Source organism: Odontomachus brunneus, unplaced genomic scaffold (genome assembly GCF_010583005.1).
Source record: "Odontomachus brunneus isolate Ranch 3 - 2012 unplaced genomic scaffold, Obru_v1 Obru_scaffold_019, whole genome shotgun sequence".
NCBI classification, from domain to species: Eukaryota; Metazoa; Arthropoda; class Insecta; order Hymenoptera; family Formicidae; genus Odontomachus; species Odontomachus brunneus.
This window is the reverse complement of record NW_022639469.1, coordinates 1,574,722-1,597,490: the sequence shown is the minus strand read 5'-3', so window position 1 is coordinate 1,597,490 and position 22,769 is coordinate 1,574,722. Positions and strand designations below refer to the sequence as shown.

The 22,769-nt window shown below is 48.6% G+C and overlaps 2 protein-coding genes across 6 annotated transcripts in view; one reads left to right on the top strand and one right to left on the bottom strand.

The window, feature by feature from the left end:
• The window catches only part of LOC116841869 (U7 snRNA-associated Sm-like protein LSm11), a 27,753-nt gene extending 12,672 nt beyond the window's left edge, over positions 1-15,081 (bottom strand). Inside the window, exons 1-3 of the mRNA XM_032810309.1 lie at positions 14,680-15,081; positions 14,183-14,243; positions 253-380 (exon numbers count right to left, since the gene is read on the bottom strand). Coding sequence (XP_032666200.1) covers positions 253-380; positions 14,183-14,243; positions 14,680-14,862 — 372 coding nt within the window. The 5' untranslated portion in view covers positions 14,863-15,081. The remainder of the gene's footprint in view (positions 1-252; positions 381-14,182; positions 14,244-14,679) is intronic.
• LOC116841865 (ecdysone-induced protein 74EF) overlaps positions 1-22,769 on the top strand; it is a 241,750-nt gene that overhangs the window by 64,762 nt on the left and 154,219 nt on the right. For 4 of the 5 annotated variants that reach the window (XM_032810299.1, XM_032810301.1, XM_032810300.1 and 1 more), the window contains 3 exons: positions 16,629-16,933; positions 17,152-17,422; positions 17,993-18,094. In XM_032810299.1, coding sequence (XP_032666190.1) covers positions 16,790-16,933; positions 17,152-17,422; positions 17,993-18,094 — 517 coding nt within the window. In that variant the 5' untranslated portion in view covers positions 16,629-16,789. Of the gene's footprint in view, positions 1-4,780; positions 5,221-16,628; positions 16,934-17,151; positions 17,423-17,992; positions 18,095-22,769 lie in introns of those variants that run through there. The other variant, XM_032810303.1, reaches the window with a different exon arrangement.

Sequence of the window (22,769 nt, the reverse complement as noted above, 5' to 3'; positions counted from 1 at the left end):
ATATATATATATATATATATATATATATATATATATATATATATATATATATATATATATATATATATGAAAATTTATTCGATACATTTTTAATATAAAGTTATCTCTGTGTGTCTCGTGCGTGTGATTCTCGTGTAGCAATTCGCGATTCGACTTTTGCACAATGTCGACTCGTTCGCAATTCGCAGACTTTAATGAAGATCTGAAGTGTTAATCGACACTTAGAGGATAAAATCAGTCGGTTTGACCTACCCTAACCCGGTTCTTGTTCTCCATGCAACCGTAGAGCATTCCTAACGGGCCGAGGGTCCTTTGCATTTTCGAGAGAACATTCTTCTGCCCCAGGCTTCGCTCGCCGCGTCTTCTGCTGGCCACGGGTTCTGTAAACGGTCGGAACATCAATCTCAAATGTAGGGTTGCTCGATCCTGTGTATGTGTGTGCGTGTGTGGATCATTCAGAAAGTCGAGTGGAAACGTTCGTTGTTTGACGTCGACGTTGTTAAACATTTAAACGTCAATTAATTTGTCGAGCGGCATCGGCAATTCTCGCGGAAAACGAGAAGCGATTGGAGGAGAGACTCCTTCATGTTTAAATTGGCGCCAGGATATCGAATTTCACGAGCATCCGTTGACAACAAACTTAATTATTGACGATTCGCGAGACGAGTTCTTCATCAATGAGGTCCCGTGTGAAAAATCGCGAAAAAACTCAGAATGTCTTTCTCTCGTCGCGCTCGACATACAGTCGTCGTCGAACACTCAATATCGAATACCGCGTTTATAAGCGGTAGCGTTTATGAGGAGAAAAGTATAAAGAATAATAATAACTCCACAGGAAGCAACGTAAGTAATTAATATGTGTTTTAAACATTAAAAATACACGGGATACGCGCGATCGATATCTATAGACTGTCGGGAGTAAAGTGTCGATGCTAAAAATACTCGATGTATAAAACAAAGTGTACCGCACACTCCGTGACTCGATATACCACGAACAACAAATAATAAATATAATAATAATCATAATAAAGTACAAACAATCACATGAATGCGGTTATAATGATTATTCGCGCGTCAAAGAGTCGTATTAATCGTCATTTCCTGAAATTCAGGTAAAACTTTCTCAGATAAGACACTCAGATTTTAATTTAGGGCCGTATAAATAGTTGCCACTTGAGACTTGTCTCATGTGAGCTTTTTCAGCAGTTGGATTCAGATTTTTCAATTGGATTATATAATGTGTGACTATATATCTGTAATCGCGATTCAACTGGAAAACTTTCATCTGACTCTGAACTCAAATCTGAATATCTCACTTGAGAGAGGTTTCAAGTAACGACTACTAATACGAGCCTTAAAGTTAGACGAGTTTTTCAGCTGAGTCGCGATTGTAAATGTGTAATGTCACACATATTATATAATTCAGATAAAAACTCAACTAATTTCACGTATTTCACGTATTTCACGTAGGACAAGTTTCAAGTAACGACTGCTAATACAGGCCTTAGACTTAGATGTGAATCTTTCAGCTGAATCGCGACTGCAAATGTAATGTCACGTTACCTGATCCGAGTAAAGAGAACTCAGATCTAACTCTAAATTCATATCTGAATATTTCACGCGGAACAAGTTTCAAGTGACGACTGTTATTAATACGGGCCCAAGAAAATAGTGATAATTATTAGTATCGTGACAACGGGAGGGAGAGGAAGGGGCGATAGTGTGAGCGAGATTACGTCATCGAGTAACACTTTGATAGTATCGGGGTGTCGGAAGCACCCGCGGTCCCGAGTCGACCAGATTGCGCCGACGGATTTTTACGGCGAGCCGCCGTAACATCGCGCTAATAAGAATTTATGCGGCTCTCTCGTGTCTCGTGGACTCGCTCGACAAATCATCGTTCATCCTTGCGCGAGCCGAGCGGCGGAGCCGATAGCATCTCTCGCGCGCGTCGCTCGTTCCTTCCAGTTCTTGCTCCTTTTTGCCGTCGTGACGACGAGACTTTACGCGGCCACGAGCTTCATTAACCCCGTCGTCGTGGCTATAGCCCCATACGCAGTGCTGTTGACTTCTCTTTTTCCGCGACGTAAATCAATCGGATCTTCGTAAATATAACACGGAGCGCCGGGAAACGTAACAGCATTAGAGATATCCGGCATGGAATGCATTTCGTATCGGAGCGACGCCGCTCATTTCAAGCTTTTGCGCGCATATCTTTACGTCGCATTTAGGCTTGAGGCTATTTTTCGCGATCAGAATGTCGATAACTCGACTATATTCCCGATAGAGAACCTCATATCAATATCTCTCCATAATAGCCATAAAAAAATCGTAAAATGTCGCATTTACGAGGAATCGTCCGGCGCGACGTTTCTGCATGTCTGAAAGGTCCCGTTCGCAAGGTTTCCTTTGCGATTCGCGAGTCGGGAATGGTAGGTTCGGCCCTGGCGTCGTCGCGCGGAAAGAGGAACGCCGCAGAGTTACGTAAAGCCTCGGCGCTGCACGACGGCGGCAGCGGCGGCGGCGGCGGCGGCGAGTGCACTTATTTTCTCCGTGTGCACCGCGCTCGAGACTCGCACACGAGCTCGTGCGCGAGCGGTGCAACATGAGCGGTGCACAGCGCGAGAGCTGCAGTGAGCGCGCGTGTTCGCTCGCGAGATCGACGGTGCCAATTGGCTTTCTCCGATAACTTTCATCCACCTAAAGGCCCGTCGCGGCCGCTCGCTCCGCTTCTTTTCCACCTTTCTTTGTTCCTTTCCGCGTGCACTTTCACTATCGCGCGATCCAATTGCCCGCCGAGCGGCTGGCGCGTCTCTCGCGATCGGGGACGAGACGGGTCGTCGACGTCGACGGCGAATAGCGCGAGTCCGCGTCCCGCGGTCTCACGTGTGTTCGTAATTAAGTCGTGAGCGATCGCGTCACGAGCGCGACGCGAAATAATTGTTTTCTTTTTAGGTAGCGCTTCTATGGGGGGAGCACACAGCCTCTTCCTTGAAATATCGTGTACTTGCCGCCGCGATCCTCCATAGACGCGTTCGAAAACTCCACCCGAGTGCTTCTCCTCTCTCTTTATCTCACTCCTGTATCTTTCTTACTCGCAGCGAGTGCACTCGGATAGAGTTTTCGAACGCACGCCAAGACGTACACAAACAGCGGTGATAAAGGGCGGGAAAATCGAGCGTGGCGCGATTCAAGACGTGACGTGACGCGTTTTCTCTTCTCCCACGTTGACTTCGCCATTTGTTTTTTGGTTCTATGAAAACAGGAAAAATGCAATTTACTATCAAGCGGAGAAAATCCTCCAACTATATGATAAATAAATAAGACTCTCTCTCTCTCTCTCTCTCTCTCTTTTGAAGGAGGAGAAGGAGGAGGAGACAGCAGGAGAGAATCGAAAGAGATAGATAGAGAGGCGGAGGAGTGAGCGCACTCGCGTCCACCTTCGACCTTCCGGTCGTTTTTCCTTCTTTCCTGCGAGCTCCTTTGCTCCTCGCATGTTCCGATCTTCTTCCTTCGCGCGCGAGCGCGTGCAGGAGATAGCGCGAGCGCGCAGCCCGGAGAGAACGTTCACGTTTGCGTGAACCGCGCGCAGGGAACCGTTAGGATCGCAACCGCGCGGCGCGGCGCGGCTGTGCGGGGAGGAACGCGAAACGGTGACTTTATCGTCCCTTCTCTGGGCAGGGTGAGCCACGGAGGTGTCCGTACCTCGCCGCACGTTCGTTAACCCCTTAAGGCGTCGTGGTGCTCGGCCTAGCTATATACAGGGTGTTCGGTAGTCGGCGCGGTTTCACTGGACCGTACGAGCTGCTCGTTCGATACTCTCCTCGTGGGGAACGGAAACGGCTTTTTCCCGCGAGCAAGTGTCGAAGCGTCGATGAGTCTCAATTGGGGGAGGAAGCACTTTCGGGGGATTGTCAGGCTCTTAAGCATGGAGCGCTGTTGACGCTCGTCTCTTCGCCCTATTGGCCGCGTTTCTTCGGCGGATTAGAGCGAACGTGTCGTATTAAAAAACGGTCTTGCAGTTATAGCGAAAATTATACGAGAAATTGGATGAAATGGATAAATAATTAACAAACAATATTGCGATATTGCGTATGTTTCGTGTCTCATCAACATGGAGGACGGAGACAGAATTTCTGTCCGAACTATTTGTGAAATTTAGCAAGAGAGCTTCTTTGTGGAGTTCATCCAGACTAAAGCCAGTCACATTTCTTATCAAAATGGATTGTGGTAAACAAGAAAGACCAGAAAGACGAGAGACACAAACGAATGCACAATTTTCATACTCACCTAAATTTAATCGCGGATGTTACAAGAATGTAAAATCTAGGTTTTTTAGCAAATACAAAAAACGGCAGTAAATTTTAATTGTGACATTTTAAATTCTATCTGAACTAACAAAACATTTTTTTCAATACGAAAATTCGGGGATGGAGTTTTTTACAAGTGACGTTGTGTGATTTCATCATGCAGAAACTTCATAAAGCATACTCGAGGTGTACAATTTGCGCTTTATATGTTTATATGTCATTGTATTTACATTGTCTTTCACGACAAGTGTCAACAGTAAATCATTGCTTTGGCTTCTTAGAGATTTCGCAAAGTTCTCGCAAGTTTTCTTTTTAATTGGTCGAAGTGCGCGGTAAATATTTGGCGTTTCGAATCGGAAAGTATCGCGAGGTCGTCGATTCGGCCTGTATACTCTCGATTATGAAGACACCAGCCTTCGCGCTCGTAATATTGATTTTGAAAGAAGTGAACCTTCGCACGCGCGCGCGCGCGATTCTTCAAATGAAAACGAAGACCCGCCGCTTTCGGAATCTTTACTGTGACTTGCGCAAAGTTCGCTTGCGCAAAGCTCGTTTTCGGGACAAACACGGGGGACCTCCAACGCGCGAAATATCAACCATTAACATATGATGTTAACGATTTGCGTAAGGCCTAAACTTCCTGTTTGGATTCTTATTTACATTGTTACACAGCCAAGAAAATACGCGTGCGTTATTGCTATTCAAGAACGGCGCGATTCTCGCCGAGATTGAAAAGTCGGCAGTTTGCAATTTACCTTCGCGTCGCATCAAGCCCTGCCGCGTCTTCGACGTTAATTGCGAATGGCGAGAGACACGAGAAGCCGGGAGATACCGTGGGCCGTGATTGAAATCGTGAAGAAGTGAGGAAACCTAGTGGAAAATCTGCCATTCGAACGGAACAGACACGACGGTAAAGAGAGGAAAGAGATTCCATTTTAATTAATAATACACTAATCAACGTCCGCGCGGCATCACACTAACCATTATCGACTGGCTATAGTTAAGGAGACTGTTAATGTCTCCAGCGCGTTACTCTTTGTACCATACATTCTTGATTCCTCTGAAATATTCAACGTCACGGGAGAAACGTCTCTTCTTGAAGCGAGACGGAAGGCGCGCGCGCGTTCTCGAGATTTTCCGGCCTCTCTCGCGACGCTCGACCGGCCTGTCGACGTCCATCCGTCCATCCATCCGTTCGTTTGTTCGCGGCGCGCAAAAAGGGCCCGCGAACATCTGTACGGCGGCGTGTCTCGCGTGTTGTTCACCTGCGAAAATGTTCGCGCGGTGCGTGCGAAGGAGCAGTTCGGCGAGAGGAGCCCGAACCCGCGGAGAGGAGTCCGGGTCGCAGGTGGGTACGACGGCCCTCGTAGAATGTTCGCGCGCGCGGGGCTTGCAGGGGGGAGAAAGGGGAAGGGGGAGCGAGCGGGTGGGGCCCCCTCTCCCGTGTACCCCGTCTCGAGAACGGCGAACGAAATATCGCGGGACGGAGGGAGCTGCGGGGGATTCGCGAGGAACGGGCGGGAGAGGAGCTACAAGCGCGGCTTGTACCCGCGGATGATCCCCAGGTTGAGTCGCGCTGGGTTCAACGTCCTGTCGGGCAGCGCACCCGAGAGCCGAGGCAGGCAGGCAGGCAGGCAGGCAGGCGAGCAGCCACCAGACCTCTCCACTACACGTATACGTAGCACACACACACACACACACACACACACACACACACACACACACACACACACACACACACACACACACACACATACATACCCGTGCAAGCGCACGTACATAGACACGTATACACACGGATGCACGGGCGCACACGTTTCCGCGAGATCGCACACGGCCGCGCGCTCCGCCGTTGCGTACGCCGCGTGGATATACGGGGTGTTCCGCAGTTACCGATGCGTATTTCAACGGGAGATTCCGGAGATCGAGGGAGAAAAATGTTGGTCTCCTCGGTGTCCCTCAGCGTTCGAGTTCCTTTTTTCTTTTCGAGTTACGGAACGTTACAAATTTCAGAGCGTTAATTACGGCGGCTGTGCAATGTGGGTGTAAAAGGATTGGTAGACTGTCGATGTCTCGGGGGGTCTCGAGTTCGAATTTGGGAGTCAATTGTCGGATCGCTGCTTGAAATTCCAAGTGGCGAGATCGCGAGGAGACGCGAGGGGCGCTCGAATTTTCGCCGGGAGTGGAATCGATATGCCGGATTTCTCGAGATATCTGTGGTCGGGAGAAAGTGCCTGACTTGTGGGGCACTCTGTATAGCCGAGCAGCACGACGAGGCGCGTCGGCCGGCTCGCCGCGGTTTGCTTTACGCGAACTAGCCGTAGGTACTGTTACTTCTGCGACGAGGCCCTTCGGTTCCCTTCCTCCTCTTCCTCCTCCTCCTCGCCGCCGCCGCCGCTGCCGGCCACGCGATGTTCCTTCCCTTGCGGATCCTCACGGCCGAGGAAGTCACCGACGGTCACGCGATTATTCGGAACTTGTTTTCGGGAGACAATTACGACTGTTCGACGAGATCGCTTCTTCTTTTTTCTCTCGGGACGCGGCAGATTGAGATAAAAGGGCAAAAAGAGGAAAAGAGAAAACGAGGGAGAGGTGTATCTTTCAGTTACACGACATCTCTTAGGTCTATATTAATAGTCCTTGCTTGAAACTTATCTCAAGTGAGATAGCCTCACTTGAAATCTCAACTTGGAGTTAGATGAGAGTTTTACAGTTGAATCGCAGTAACATATGTAAACGTCATATAATCATAATTTAACTGGAAAATTTGCATCTAACTCTGAATGAAAATCTGAGTATCTCACATGAGATAAATTTCAAGTGACAACTGTGCGAACCCTAAGTTTTTTTATGCGAATTTGCTGAAAGCCCATTGTTTACAACAATAAAATGTAAAGAATGTACGACAGAAATAGTTTGTTTGGATACAGACTGGGGCTGTTTCATCGCTCTTAGTGTGATTATTTTCAGTCACTTTCCAAGGTTCGAGTTTCGAAACAGCCCTCGAGTCTCGGGAGGAGCTGTTTGTACGCGAGAGTTCCTACCCCTGTCTCTTTCACATTCAAAGCGCTCGAATGAGTCGGGGGCAACAAATGCGCGTCGATGACGAGAGAGGAGACGCCGCGTTTGGAAGGCGCTAAGTCGGGATTCTAGTTGCGAACCTTACCTGGCCTTTCTCGACCGAAGAAAGGAGAAATCACTCTTACCCCGGGAAGGTCGGCCAAGCGCGCGCGCGTGTGCAAGAGCGGGAAAAAGATGTTGCACGGCGCGGCTCGGGTCGCGATTTATCGATCCCTCAGTATCCGTCGCAGGCGTGGTCCGGGATCGTGTCTCTAATTTTCATTCTGACAAACGATCGCGCGCGCCATTTCGCGATGGTTTTGCAGCGGACGCCACACGCGGCTCGCCCGCGACGACGAGCCCATGCGAGGATGCGCTGCCTTAATTGACATGTAATCATGCTCTTTTTCCCTGCCGCGTTCGTCCCGTGCATTTACGGCCGGTCCCATTAAGCCAGCTTTACGCGATCCAGTAAACCGTAATTATCGCGCGAGCGCGATCGTAAGATACCGAACGCGAGCGAGCAAGCGCGCCGCGGCGGGAACTTTTCCCGCGATCTTAGGAACAGAAGCTTCAGCGCAACCCTCGGTCCCACCGCGAATAACCTCGGCCGAGGATCCCCGCGTTTATGCACAGCAAAAAATTTAACAACGAAGCAGCTGACATTTCGCGGCCGGTTCCCCGCAAAAATTTCGCCGTGAGGCGCGGCGATCGAGATCCTCGAGTCCTGTGAAATTTAAACTTGTGCTTTTCACAAGCGATGGAATCGGGCAATTCGTTGATAGAAAGAGAGAGAGAGAGAGGCTCTGTTGGAGTTCCGATCTGCGTTCACGAGTTCCGTTCTAAAGTTAGGCTGCAAAGCCGATCGTCGAAAGCGGCGCGAGGGCACTCTAGATTTTAAGAGGGCGAGCTGCGCCGCGGCCGATTCGGCTTGCTCGATAGTCATCTGTTACGTTGGGATAGGTCGGCACGGCGGGTACGCGGTTGCACACAAACGCGGTGCCGAGGAATTGGATCGCCCAGTCTACCGGGTGTCTCTCTCGCGCGCGCGGGCGACCCGAAGGTTCCCCTTAGTCGAGTCGTTGGCGTCGAGAGCGCGCGCGGGGATACCGGAAACGACCGAGCGGACTCCCCGAAGCGCGATGAGCCGAGACCGAGTGTTTTCGCCGCATAATCTCCGAGGGTTTTCGAGCCACTGCGAAAGGGGGACAGGCAGGGCGAGTGGAAGAGAGAAAGAGAGAGAGAGAGAGAGAGAGAGAGAGAGAGAGGGAGAGAGAGAGGGGGAGGGAAGCGGGAAAAACGCATACTGCACGCGGTGTCGCGGCGGCAAAGCGGCGCGTAAAACGTTGCGCAATGCCGTGCGAGAGAATCGCGGAGAAAACATCGACGAGTATTCCGTTACTCGAGGCGAACGGCTGCCGTCGTCATTGCCGTCGTCGTCGTCGCCCGCCGCTGCTTTGCATCGTGTTGTGCCATAAGCGAGAGTGCGCACACGCGTCCATTTGCGCGCGTGTGTATGTGTGTGTCGCGTTCTTCGCGGTGGACTCAGGGTCCATCGCCAGAGAGCGAAATTCGCTTCCGGAGCGAAGAGACATACACATACACACAGAGGAAGGATCTCCTTCGTTTCTCTATATCTCCTTCGTCGTCGTCGCCGCCGTCGTTGTCGTCGTCGTCGTCGTCGCCGCCGCCGCCGTCGTCGTCGTCGTCGTCGTCGTCGTCGTGGTTCTGACATTTCGTTCGCGTCGCGGCCATATGTATGTCACGTTGCGATAGGTCGGGAAGAGATGGCGCGAAGTCGACCGCGAAGTTACACGGGAGGAGAGTCGCCCGCTCGAGAGGGTCCCTCCGCTGCGGAAATTGCGCGAACGCGCGTGTAGATAACCGAGAGATTACGAATTTCACCTTCGAAGGAGTCCGAATTCCGCGCGGTCTTGCTTGGCTGTGCGTCGATCGCGGTCTCGCCGTGGCTGCCGGGATTCCCGAGCGGAGCGCCCGTAGTTTCATTTTTTACCGAATCTTGAATTCCGCAGATTTTCGCCAATTCCTAGCAGCGCTGTGAATCGTGAAATCGAAATTTTGCTCCTCGCGCCGTAGAACCCATCGACCCGCGCGTTACTTCTCGACTTTGTGAATCTGACAGATTCCTCCATGATCTCCTCGCTCTTGGATTCCTGCGCGCTGCACCGCCGATACAGATGCCGACGTTAACTGAACTCATGACAGAGTTCGCAGATTTCCCGGATACTCTACGAGTTCTAAGGCCGACAGGTCCAACAGGTCGTTAATCGGAGCGCGAACTCCGCAGACTCGCGAATTCCGCGTCTCTGCATCCCCGTAAGATCATGCTGCCGAGCTATTCCACTTTCCGAGCTATTCAGATCCTGCGTGAACTCTCAACCCCGGCTGTCGCGCGAAAAACCGAGCAATCGTCCGAATACCCGGCATACCGCGTCAGGTGGATCGGTGCCAGCGTCGATACCGAGACCGATCGATTTGCGATAAATCACGGCGGACTGAAAGGGAGAGAAGGAGAACCCGGCCGATATGTGTACGTTGCTTGCGACGTGATGAATCGCGGTGCTTCTAGCCCCACACATATACACACACAACGCACACGCAGGCGGCCGTCGACGTGGCGTTCTCGTTCGCCGGCGCGTGTCCACAATTGGGAAAAATCGCGGTTCCGGCGGAACGTGTTCGAGGGCCGAAGCCGGCGAGGAGAGGCTCGCCGCGCGGCGAGGTCGATGTCCGGGCGCAACAAGTGCGCTCGGGACTCTCTCTCTTTCTCTCTCTCTCTCTCTCTCTCTCTCTCTTTCTTTTTCTCTCCATCTCTCTCTTTCTGGACGCGCTCGCGATCGGCTTCGATAACGCCACGCGACTTTCGACGGCGCGGCGCGGCACGGTCGACCGGCCAAGCTCGTTGGTACGTTCGTTCGCTGATCGCCAAACGTCGACCTCCGAAATACGCTCAAGAGAGACACGCGTCGCGACACGACGCAGAGCGTCGCGGCGCTCTGGCTCGTTCGCCCGCTGGTTCACCCGTGGGCCGTGTGCACGTATTTAGAGACACACGGCCGTAACGAGAGCGCCGGAAGCCGAACGACCTTTTTGAGGTTGCGCCGTGGCGTGCGAAGTTTTCGCTCGGGAGGAACCGAGAGGGAGAGAGCCGGCCGAAGAGAGAAGGAGAGGCCAGCCGGTTCCACGCGATGCATCAAGTGATGCTCAAGCGAATACGATCGGGTGTCCCGGTTTTTTTCGCCAGGTATCCCGAAAACGCCGATATATCGCCCGATACTCTTCTCTTCATCGCTAACTATCGATCGTGCCGGTAAAAAAAGGAAATAAGCGATAGAATCACGGTTGTATGAACTCGTGCAAAGTCACAGGAGTCTCAGAATCAATTGAACCCTTCGAGCGTGAAATTTGTCTTCGGAAACTCATATTCTCCAAATTTCTTTGAGTAGAATCTCACTCAAAACAAGTATCTTCAAAACTTGAAGCGTTAGTTAAAATATCGACGCTCGAAATCGTAAAAGTGAATGTTTTTTATGCTTAAAATAGATTCTACTTCCGCAATTAGTATTAGGAAAGTAAGAAGGAAAAGTAAAGCTAAGAAAAATAAGCGTGAGAGATTATATGTAAAAAATCACTATAAATAATTCATTATTACTTGCTGATTGCGCGTAAGCACATAACTTCCTCTACTATCGTATACGAAACATCAAGCTGTCAAAATAGTCATTTCTTCTGCTAACACGTTCGCACTATCTACATTAATTACCAGTCATGAGGTAATTATCGATCTGTCGATAGATCGATTGATTCGATAAGATCGATAGACATCAAAACTTTTCAACCAATCACGTTCGTTTCTACCTATGCTATTTCTCATGTAACCGCTATACTGAGACAGTGGCCGACAGTTTTTTCACACTTTTGCGTGGCGACACAAATTCGGGTTAATATTACTTTATATTCGCGTTTACGCGAATTCGGATTCAACATCAAAATTATTGCATCGTCCTCCTGACAAAGATGAACCTTGCATCTGAACGGTGGAACTGTCTCTCGCGTTGCGCATTACACGTAACCTAGCCTTCTTTACTGAAAAAGTTTAGAGTGTACGAGAGATAATTGGAATCGCAACAGCCGATGAATCACTTGGTACAAAGCGCTGCGGCTAGAGCAACATTTTTCAGTCATCAATCGTTGGATGAAGCTTTCAGCGGATCTTCTTCGCGAGAGCGCATGAGAAAACGTGAGGAATGACCGGGAGTCTCGCGTCTCGTATTATCTCTCTCTGTCTCTCTTCGAATGACGAATTCGGCATGCTTCGAGGCGAAAAGAAACTCACTCTCCCATTGTCGACTCCAAAAGTACTGCGCGGGTATCGATACTGGGACAGTATCGACGTATCATGAGCATCCCTAGGCGCGCCGCGGCGCGGCGCGGCGCGGCGCGGAGCCTCGGGTTGAGCGCGAGAGGTCGACGTCCGGGCGCGCAACAAGTGCCGCACTACGTACACGTACACACGTACCGCTGTTCCCTCCGTTCCCTCCATCCCTGACCGCCCCACATGCACACACATACATACAGTGCCCACCTCCCACCTCGCACAATCGCACGGCCACCGCAACGGGGTCCCTCTTCACCCCTCTTCGAGGGAGGCATTCCTCCGTCTCTGTCTCTCCCTCGCTTGTTCGCTCCCTTTGCTTCTCTTTGCGCCACCTCGGCCGAGAGAAGGCAAGAGAAAGAGAGAGAGGGGGGTAGAGAAGGAGAGAAAGAGAGATGAGAAGAGAGAAAATCGCAAGAACGACAAACGGGAGAGACGAAGCGAGATAGAAACGGGGAACAGAGGTGCGGAACGGAGGAGTAAGAAGGAGAGACGAAGAGAACGCGTGACCGTGCTCCTCCGCGCGCACACCACGCACCGTCGTCGGTAAATATAAAACTGCACTGGGTCAGGGATCCGTGATTTATCGGCTGCCTCGTGTAATTGGCCGCCGGCCAATAGATATATACCCCCCGGGTGCACCGGGAGAACGGTGGACGTGGTGCATGCGGAGAACGCGCTAGCTGAGTCTAAGTGTTCGCCACCCCTCTTCTCCGCGCCTCTCCTCTCTGTCCGTCTCCTCTCGTTTTCGAATGTGCCACCTATTCCTACGCAGCGGTCTTAATTATCGATTACGAACCTCCTCCATTTATCTATCTCGGAATCGCATTGACAACCGCGGTAGAAACGGTGCACTCTTTCGAGCAATCGAACCGGAGAGAGTTCAGCGTTCGACGATCTTTCAGAGAAGGCGCGAGATCTCCCTTAGGCACGTCGGATTAGATTTCTCTGAATCTGCAAAATTGATATACTCGTGCGAATATCTCCCCTCTTTCCTCTCTTTCTCTTGGGTTAATAAAATATCGTGAGAGTTAACTGACGGTTGTCGTCGTCTAGAGGTTGCAAAGACGCTTCAGAAGGTTGTCGCGTTCGCGACTATGATGCGAGAGAGAGGAGGATCTCTTTCCTTCCCGTTTAAAAGCGAGAGAGCGCTCGCGCGACATTGTAGATATCGCGTATATACGTGTATATATGCGCGGAAAAGATAGTCGTGGAAGAGGAAACAATGGGTAGCCTCTACGCGGCCGCGGTCGGAGTCTCACCACGCACGCGAGAACGGTTGACGCACACTTTCGCGGAGGTCAAATTCCACGCGCGACTAATGCTGGTGCGTTGCCGCCGCTGCAGCCGCTGCGGCGACCTTCGTGGTATTTGTTAGGCTGTAAATAAAGTGCGTTGGTATCTGGAATATAGAGCCGCGGATGACGCGAGTGATTAGGTGCAAGAAGAGGCGGACGAATCCGCGCGCCGTTGGCGTGTTTCATTTCGCGAAATCGCGTCGAGTCGAGCGCGACCGCAGCTGAGATCAGCAAATCGTCCCACCTTCAACCGCGCTAGATTCAGCGTGTTTCGCGTCGACCTCTCCTCCTCGACAAGAAAAGCCGAGAAAATCGTTGTTAATTGCAAATCTTTGAAAAATGTCTAGTAGTCGGCGTTCCGCCTGTTTTCGGCGCTCTTGTGCGAATGTTACTGGATTATCAAGGTGTATGAAGATTTATACATATACATTAATATATATATATATATATATATATATATATATATATATACATAAATAATAAATAATTGATAATTAGCAAATAATTAATGAATTCCCGTACATCTTGATATTTAATGGAATTCGAGTAAGGGTATGCCGAAAACTAATAAGTACTGTAACGAGTGTCGGCTACTGGATGTTTCCCTCTATCTTCGTTGTTAGATTTGGAGTTATAGTTTCACCAAGATCCGTTTGAAATTAATTGAGAAATATGTTTTTCTGCGATTTGCTTAAAGATTTAAAAAACGCTTTTTTCAATTCATAAAAGTATGAGACTAAGCCGTTGGCTTCACGTTCGGATTAAAACTTGGTCGATTGGACTCGCGTAGTCTGCTTTGAGAGAAAGAAAATCGATGCGATGGAAATGAAGTCTGACAACTAATGAGACTGCTAATCGCAGTAATTAAAGACATGCGAGCGCGAGAGATTTCCGGGGTACAGCGAGATATTCTTCTCGGCGCGTGATGCCGCATTGAAATTCGATACTACGCGACGCCACTTACATGAATGAAGTCCCCACGTGCGCCGTGAAACAGCATGCGATCGCCATCTCTTGCGAGACGTACGAAAGCTGACGCGCACGGCCGCGCCATAAAACCCTCCTACGTGCGTAAAACGTGCCGTAGACCACCGAGTTCCATGTGTCTTGTCTTTTACCTTGATGAGGTAAAAATCGCTGCCTCGAGGATGGTCCCGCGACGGCCGACTTGCTCTCTGTCTGAAATACACCACGAATCTTAGCTATCGAAATCGCTGTCTCGATGATCTTAGTGTCCATAAATACGAAATTTCACTCTTATCTCGTTGCATCTCTCATATAGATTTCTATCATGCAATTATTTTTTATATTATTTTTTATATCTCTACCACGTGCTACATTGTCTCTTGGATTTTCGATATCTCTCGAATCGCTCGTGATTCTCGTAAATAACAATCACGAATTTTTTTAAATGAATTCCAATATCCATTCTAGAATGTTTTCGAATTCTTGCTTTGACAACTTCTGATGTTTTTTGGACTGGAATTGATAATTCGATCAAAGAGGTTAGGTTGAGTTAAGTTTAGGTTAGGTTGCTTCGATATCGCATGCTCTCGAATCTCTATCGTATTTGGCTACGATTTGATTCAAAATCGACGCGATACGTAATACACACTCTTATCAGTGCGGCGGATCCCTTCAGAACAGACTCGAATTTGCTGATGTTGTCGTAGATGGGCACGTTGTGAGATGATAATCGTCCTTTTGACGAGTACAACGCTTTCAGTGGGTCGAACTTATCGCTTCTCGCATCTAAACTCTCATCCGACTCCTCGCTACTATCCTTGTCGTCCGCCATGGTAGGATTCGTTTGTTTCACTCTCGCATACTGACTCTACACTGATTCACTCTCGTTATGGACAAACAGAATAAACACTCTTAGTTTGATGTGTGTGATCGCACATGTAGCGCCACGTGTGCACTCTGTGGAGAGGAAGAGCAGAAAGTACAGTACTGTCGCGGACGGTCGCCAAGGCGGGAAAAGTTCAAAGCGCAGGAAAACGTCGCGCTTCCTAGTTCCGACTTGATCTTCGCATCGACATCTCCCGTAGTTACGAATTACACCAGGAATGCTAACTTTTTAGTTAGAAACATCAGTTACATCTTGTTGAAAAAATAATTACTACATGGTGGAAATATGCTACATTCTATCTCTTCCTCTCTCTCGTTCTCTCTCTCACGATTTCTCTATTATTTTACTTATACCGAAAAAAACACGTGGAAGTATTATAGTACATGTATGGCGACGACGAGCGATATTCGGACAAGATAGACGAGAGAAGAGGATGTTAACCTCTCCTCGTGGAAACTTTCTTTCGCGGCAGCGAGTTACGTAAATGCAACGCCGCGTCGTAGTAGAAGCTGCATAGAAATGCAGCGGCGGCGGTGGCGGGAGAGTGCGAGGTTACGCGCACAGGAAGTGAAACAGCTCTACGGAGCCAGAAAGAAAGTTCTCGCTCCGTGTTTTCACTTTCATGGAAATTGCCGGCGTATTGCCCTCGTCCCTCCGCCCCCTCTTCATCCGACAACGATGGCATTACGCGAATTAGCCACGAACCATCGACGTTGTTTGCCGCGCACCGACGAGCAGGCTCGTGAGCTTAACGATCAGATCTGCAGGACAATAGTCTGAAAAAAATGAAATTATGACTTGGAGAATTAGTTTTATATCTCCTGATTTATGTATGTGTGATTAAGCATTCTCTCAAATACAAGCAAAATAATGGCTACTAATAATAATTATTTGGGACGAACAATTTCACATAAATATATTCCTACTAATAATCAGTTATCTTTAGCTCTCATTGATTATCTTTCTTTCTCTCACTTGGTTGTGTACCTAAAAGCCTTGTTTATATAATTTGTTCGAAAAATGAGGAAAATATAAAGTCTACAAATACGCGCGTGAATACTTCTTCTTTTCGGACGAACTTTGACAAATCGACAGTGGTGTATGCGAGAGAATATTTAATGCATTCAGTTGATTATAATATCTCTTAAAGAACTCAATTTGATTTCGCTGTTTCTCAGAAAGAGAGACCGTATAAATGTTATAATTTAGAAAATTGCGATATTCTGCGAAGTCAACTCGGTAGATTTTACTTTTTTCTAGGTGTAATATAGCGTTTCATAAATCTTTGCGCCGGATTTCCAATGCATCTTAATTACATCTTAATTGGCGATCTGAAATTCCATTTTTATTACCAGGGCCGAGAGGAAGAAGAGGAGAGAGTATACTTCCCTCTTATTTTTCCGCATAGTGTTACATCGCGTATAAATTCATGTGGGTACTTATACTACACACGGCTGGAGAAAGTAACATTATAATCAAGCCGCGATTTAGCCGAGTTCAAATTAGAATCCGAATGAAAGTGCGAACGCACGACGCACCGGAAATCGTTGCGAGATCGCCGCGAGGTCTCGTTTCGCGCTTAATTAAGCCGCTTGAATAGCTTATCCCATTAAATCCGCATGGAGAGAGAATTCAACGATTTTTTTTATAAGTATCAATTACGATTTTGCGAGACAAATTTAATTTTAAGGCTGTGTGCATTCTGCTTTCAGGGGAACGACACGAGCGCGTAGAGGAAGAAGAGAACAAGTAATCGTTCGGTTGTTGCTGCACGCGCGGCAGGCGCAAAGGCGGGGTAGGTCCCGGAGGTGGTTTTGGATGTTAGAGGGCGCGGGGGTGGCTAAAGTGGCCCCGCCGTCGGATACGGGTCCCGATGCCGGTCCCCGTATCGCAAACCCTCACGCTGACCACCACCCTCGTACCCAAGGAGGAGACAAACATGCCCTTCATAGACGACGAGCTACTCTGGTGCCCTGACAATGACGGCAAGATGGTGGATTTAACCCAGTGCCTTCAGGTGAGTCGAGCAGCGAAATGTAACTTCGCATGTTTGAAAAATTTTTTAAATCCAATATTTCTAGATTCGCAAACTTTCGGAGCTTCTAAGACTGGTATGGGTAAAATTTACGATTTACTGGTTTGAGATATACGAGACTACTTTAGCGGGAGAGATATCTGTCGATCGGCATATAGGAGTGAGAGCTTCTCTTATCTTGAAATTTTCTGTGTTTGCAGGAAAGCAACACAGGTCAATCAGTGGAGTTCTCGCCAATGGAGTTAAGCGTTCTAGTGGGAACGCCGGCGGCGTCGAATGTACCGGCGGAAGAGGGCGAGGGTATGCCCGGTGTCACAGGGGAAGAACCCTTCGACCCCCTGGATACATTCCTGCGGGAACTGTCGGTTGATCTGCCCGAGCCCAGTCAACCGACCTCCACTACGACTTCCGTAACTTCCTCCTGTAGGCGGCAGAGGTACAACATTGCTGCTGCGAATCCTTTATTAGCAGGTGATTGTCGTATATCATATTGTCGCTGTCCTCAATATTCCAGAGAACATGAAGACGATGTAAATTAATTTTAACACGTGTCTCCAAAGTTCACATTAGTAATCGTTACTTGAAATTTTCCTCAAGTGAGATACTTAGATTTGAATTTAGAGTCAGAAATGTAAGCTTTTCACAGTGCAATCACGCAACTACAAATACTATAAATAAATAAATATATAAGTGATACAAGTGCAAAAACTTTGATCTAGAGCTTTAAAGCTCTAAAATTTTCAGATCGAAAATTTCACGCGAAACAAGTAACGATTATTAATACGACCTTTATAATATCCTAAGATGTTTTTTACACTGAGAGAATTTTATAATAAAAATTTACTATTTTCCTCAGCAAGATAGACTGACAGTCTATTCCTATATTGCTGGAAACGGTAAAATTCAAAAGAGAATTTACATGAAAACTATAATATTTTCTCCTTGTATACACGCGCGTTGCGTGAGACGCTTCTACTGTTCTGTTACCTCGCGACATCTATAATAAATTGTTCTCAACATAATGTGTATGTTTGTGTTCAGAAAAATTAGCAGCGTCCTCGACGCAGGGATCTTCGGCTTCTATATCGTATGTCGCGCGGACGGAGATCAAGACGGAGAACATCCAACCGGAGCCGAGTAAGGGTGAGTCGATTTTAGCATCATTTTATATTTTTCTTCTCATTCGACGTACGTCGGTACACTTGAGAAACGCAACAGTCACCGTCGATATGAGTTACATGTCGCCTTATCGACATGCTCGCAGTCGGTAAAACGCATCTTTCGCTTGCCGACGACGGGATACAATCTTCTTTACCATCGGGAGCAGAGAGCGCGCGCGTCGCGTGCTTCAGTCCGCCATGTCGTTCTCGACGTGCGTGACGACGGTAATTCGAACGGTGAACCGCCGTGTCGTCCGAAAGGAAAACCGGCCAAGGCCCCGCGAATCGCGAGCAGACATCCGCGTTAGCGATAATCTCGCGCGTGTGCGTTCTCGCGTACGGTGACACGGAAAAAAAACAACGGGCGATGACGCGCGCCCGCGCGGCTACGTGCGTTGGCCCAATTCTTGCAATTTGCAATCATGTCGTAACGCGACGCAGCTCCCGACGAAGGAAAGAAAGAACGTCCGTAAAAACGGCGCTGTTTCGGGCATTTCGCGAACGGTTTAAGAAGACGAAGGAGCAATCCGGTAAACGCCAACGGAATCGCATTGCCGCACTCGTGCATACGCACACTTAACCTCTTCAAGGATGCTAACGCATACATGTACGTTTAGATACATTCTCTCGATGCTTCTTCGGTTCGAACATTATCGACTAGATTACCAGGAACTGTGAGTGAACATTCACTGCGAAATCTCACAAGAAAAAGAGAATCTCATCTCATGATTGACAATTATCATATTTAGGCTACTTTGAGATTCATTTTCCTTGGATCTTATTAAATTCGCCCTTGAAGAGATTAAGTGCACGCACTGTGTTTCCTGCGAACATCGTCGGGAGGTGATTTCTCGTTGTAAGTTTCATTTTTTATTATCACTTGGATCTCATTGGATTCAAGTAATTTTTGTAAAAAATACCAAACACGGAGTTTGCGAATGACTCCATTCGCAGGTATTGTATCTGTCAAAAAACGCAGATAAATGCGTCCCAATACGATATTGTTTCCAATACGTATATTTGTTAAACATACACGCGCATGTCGGCAATAATTGAAGGATCAACTGTATAGTAAGAAGCCAACAGATTCATATGAAAAATTTGTCGCTGTTTTGACATCTGCTGGATTTGTAACGCGCAAATCCAATTTGCTCTCTAACAAACGCGGGCTACTGTTTGCCTGGCATATATAATTTTATCGTAAAGCGCGCGAGTTTCGTAAATATTAATCAACGAGCGTATATACGTGCGACGGCATTTTCAAAGTTTTGTTTTCCGTCCGGTGATTTTCGTGAAGCAGCGGCAGCGCGGCGACAATCACCGATCGGTCGTCCGGATTTTTTGCCCGGCGTGATCTTGGCGCGCGGGTTTTGTCGGGCTTTTGACGAGGCGGAGAGTATCGCCTTGCAATTTCGTCCTGACCGCAGGCCGCGACGAGTAATTACGAGCCGTTAGAACACGAATTGAAGTGGGTGCTCATCGTTGTTCTTTTCACATTTTTAGAAAGCGGTTGGAAAGTGAGAGACGAAACTTTCTAACAAAACTATTACAAATACAGCTCGAAATCTGCTTACGCCCCGAGTGTCATATTAAATATTTAATTGCGTCATAGACCTTCCTTCTCCCTCACGGAACGGGTTTTCCATCTCGGAATATTATTTACCTCTGCGAGAATCGAGGCGTGCGCGCGCGATTATCGTTCGATTATCATCGAGATATTATGTTCGCATGTTTTCGAGTAGAATTGTATTTTGCGTGTGCCTTGAATGCTCGACATTTCACGTAAACCGAAGGAGTAACGTTACAACGCGATTAGCGGGAGATCCAACGAGAGATTTTGGAAACAGGCAAAATAGCATTTCCCTCCTGAGCATCGCGTTACTTCGTGCTGATCGGTGGTGTAGAAAAAAAGAACGTCATAAAAACGTTTTAGACAAAAAGAAAATCGTCGATATTTTTGTGCAAAAAACCATACGAGACTATGATACATATTGCATACGTACATGCCGTGCAGAATAGCTCGAAAAACATTGCGCGGAGGTGCAACACATCGGAACAATATGAGATACGAGAGACAGAGAAAGAGAGAAAGAGATACGAGACGCATTCGCGGATTAATTTATATCCGCGTTTTTGTCCGCGATTTATATTTCACACGAGAGAGGCAACCTGCTCGTTTCCCTTCCAGCTTCCGCAGCGTGCCTTTATTATTCGAAGCTGCACTTCCGTCGGTTCTATATTTATCGGGATGCGCGAAAGCGGAGATTAATTGGCTCTAATTTATTGAGGATATCTCGCGTTATCCGGCAGATTTCGATCTGTCAGCCGGCGATACCTAGTGAACTCGTTAACCGAGCGGGAGGAAAGCGAGCGCATCGCGTATGTGTGCGTGCGCGCGCGCGCGCGCGTATGATGCACGTACATACACGCTAGTTTTCTGGCGTGTCGAGTGGCGTGTGTCTTCGGCATGAGCATCACTTTCACCGAGTCTCCGGTGCGTAACGCGCGCAAAAAGCGGATTTTCACGCGAGATGCTTCATTACACGCTCGATCGGACGGACGTGAGGCGTGCGCGCGTGTCGACGTGCGGATTTTCATACGTGAGCGCGTACGTGCGTGCGATTTATTATATTTCGCAGAGAGCGCGTCACTGTATCGTTCTCCCTCTCGTCTCACGATTGACCTCTTCCGAGACGACGACGACAACGACGACGACGACGACGACGACGACGACGACAACGAAGAAACCGCCGACAGCAGCGAGCGCGCTCGTGAAAACAGAAGTAGGGCAAAAGAAAGTAATCTCGCACGCTAAACGTTGGTACGCGAATAACTATATAATTCACTTTCGACTCGTTCCGTTACTAGAGCGACCGGCTCGGTGCAACGCGCGCACTTCTTTCGACGACTTTCGCGATTTATTAGATTGCGATCACGGCGGGACAGCCGAAGGACTGCCACGAGGTTCCTCGAGCTTTCAGTTTTGCGATTTTCGTACGATCTCGAGATAGGGTTGGAGGTTGGGTGGATCTTGGATTCCGTGCACCTGAGCCGTCGGAAATTATGTGACATTGTTAGATTCATGATTCTTAAACTGTAGTTTTTATACGGGGAGAATATTGTAGTCTTCTTTTCATATAAATTCTTTTCAGTCTTACTATGTTTCCAATAGTAGGAATAGACTTTCAATAAGGTCTACTTTGAGTTGAGGAACATGGTTAATTTCGTTAGAATTTGACTTGTTTTAGAAACATGTCAAACGTTTTGTCAATAGCACATTTTAATTCCTAAAATATCAGTAGCACATGTGAAATGAAAAGATAGTCAATTACTGCAGAATGTCGATGTATTTTTCGATTACAAAATTCTATAATAATTTTTACCATAAAGTTTGCTCCGTGTATGAATGATAATTCCTTTTCGATACACGTTCCCAAGTGCGATAATGGGTTCCGCGTTACAAGTCTTGAATACCATTAGATCGTGCATGATTCCAATTCGTTGCGCCGGCTGCGTTCTGATCCGTCATATAATCGCCCCGAGGTCTCGATCCTAATTTCCACGGATCCTGGCTCCCGCGAGCGAGCCACGTGGCGGCCGAGAGTCTTGGATCCCCCGGATTCTGTCGCCCGCGGATTCTACACCCCGGCGGCGGGGATTCTGCCGGAATCACGGATTCTGGGTTCCACCGATCATAGCTTTCCCGGGGCACGGAGCCGGGATGCCGCGGATGCCCCGTTCCAAAAGCGGTCCGTCGCGTCCTCGCGCGTCGGGAACGATCCGGAGAATGGAATTCGTCTCGATAACGCGCAAGTGCATCCGACCCTCCGCGCGCGTTCACGTCTCCCTACGTTCCCTCCCACCTTCTATCCTCGTTGCATCTAACCATCCAGCTGTCCTCCGCCCGTCCGCTGCACTTGTCGCTACCCTCGTTCCCTTGACCCTCCCCAAACACATAAATTTCCCCTCGCCGTCTCGCTTGTCTCTCTCTCTCTTGTCGCCGCCGCTCCGCGTCTCCATCCGTCTGTTAATGCCCGGTTGGGGCCCCACGGAAATAGATCCGAGATCCCCGGCACCGACTTTCTCCGCTTCCTCGCCCGAGCAGTCTGGAACAGGTGCAGCGAGAGCGCAACGATATTGCATCGATGTATCTTCCATCGAGTCGTTGCGGCGCGCAGACACGTGATCGATGAATCTTCTCGTCGCGTCGCTCCGAGAAAATCTTTCGCACGACCTTTCATTAATACGTCCCTAATCAATGCGGGTATATTTAACGTGTTTATCGATACGTGAGCCGCGAGGAATGTTTTCATTAACGTGTATCGCCGGCGTATGAATAATCCATCCGTAACGCTCACGTCGTGAGCGTCTCGCTGTATAACGTTGTAACACCTCGTCGTGGAGAACAAGGCGTCGCCGGCGAAGGTTCGCGGTTTGACAAAAACGCGCGCGCAGCACACCGCGGAGGATTAATAACGCGGATGCTCGATATTCCGGAACGTCGTCCGTTCGTCCGCGCTTGCGTATCGATCGCTAATTATAGACTCGGCGCACTCGCGATAATCGCAATTACGCCTCTCCGCGCAGCGGCGACGAGAGTGCTAAGAAGTTATATTTCCCCCGTCTGATGTTATCGGCCGCGTCCAAGAGAGAGAGAG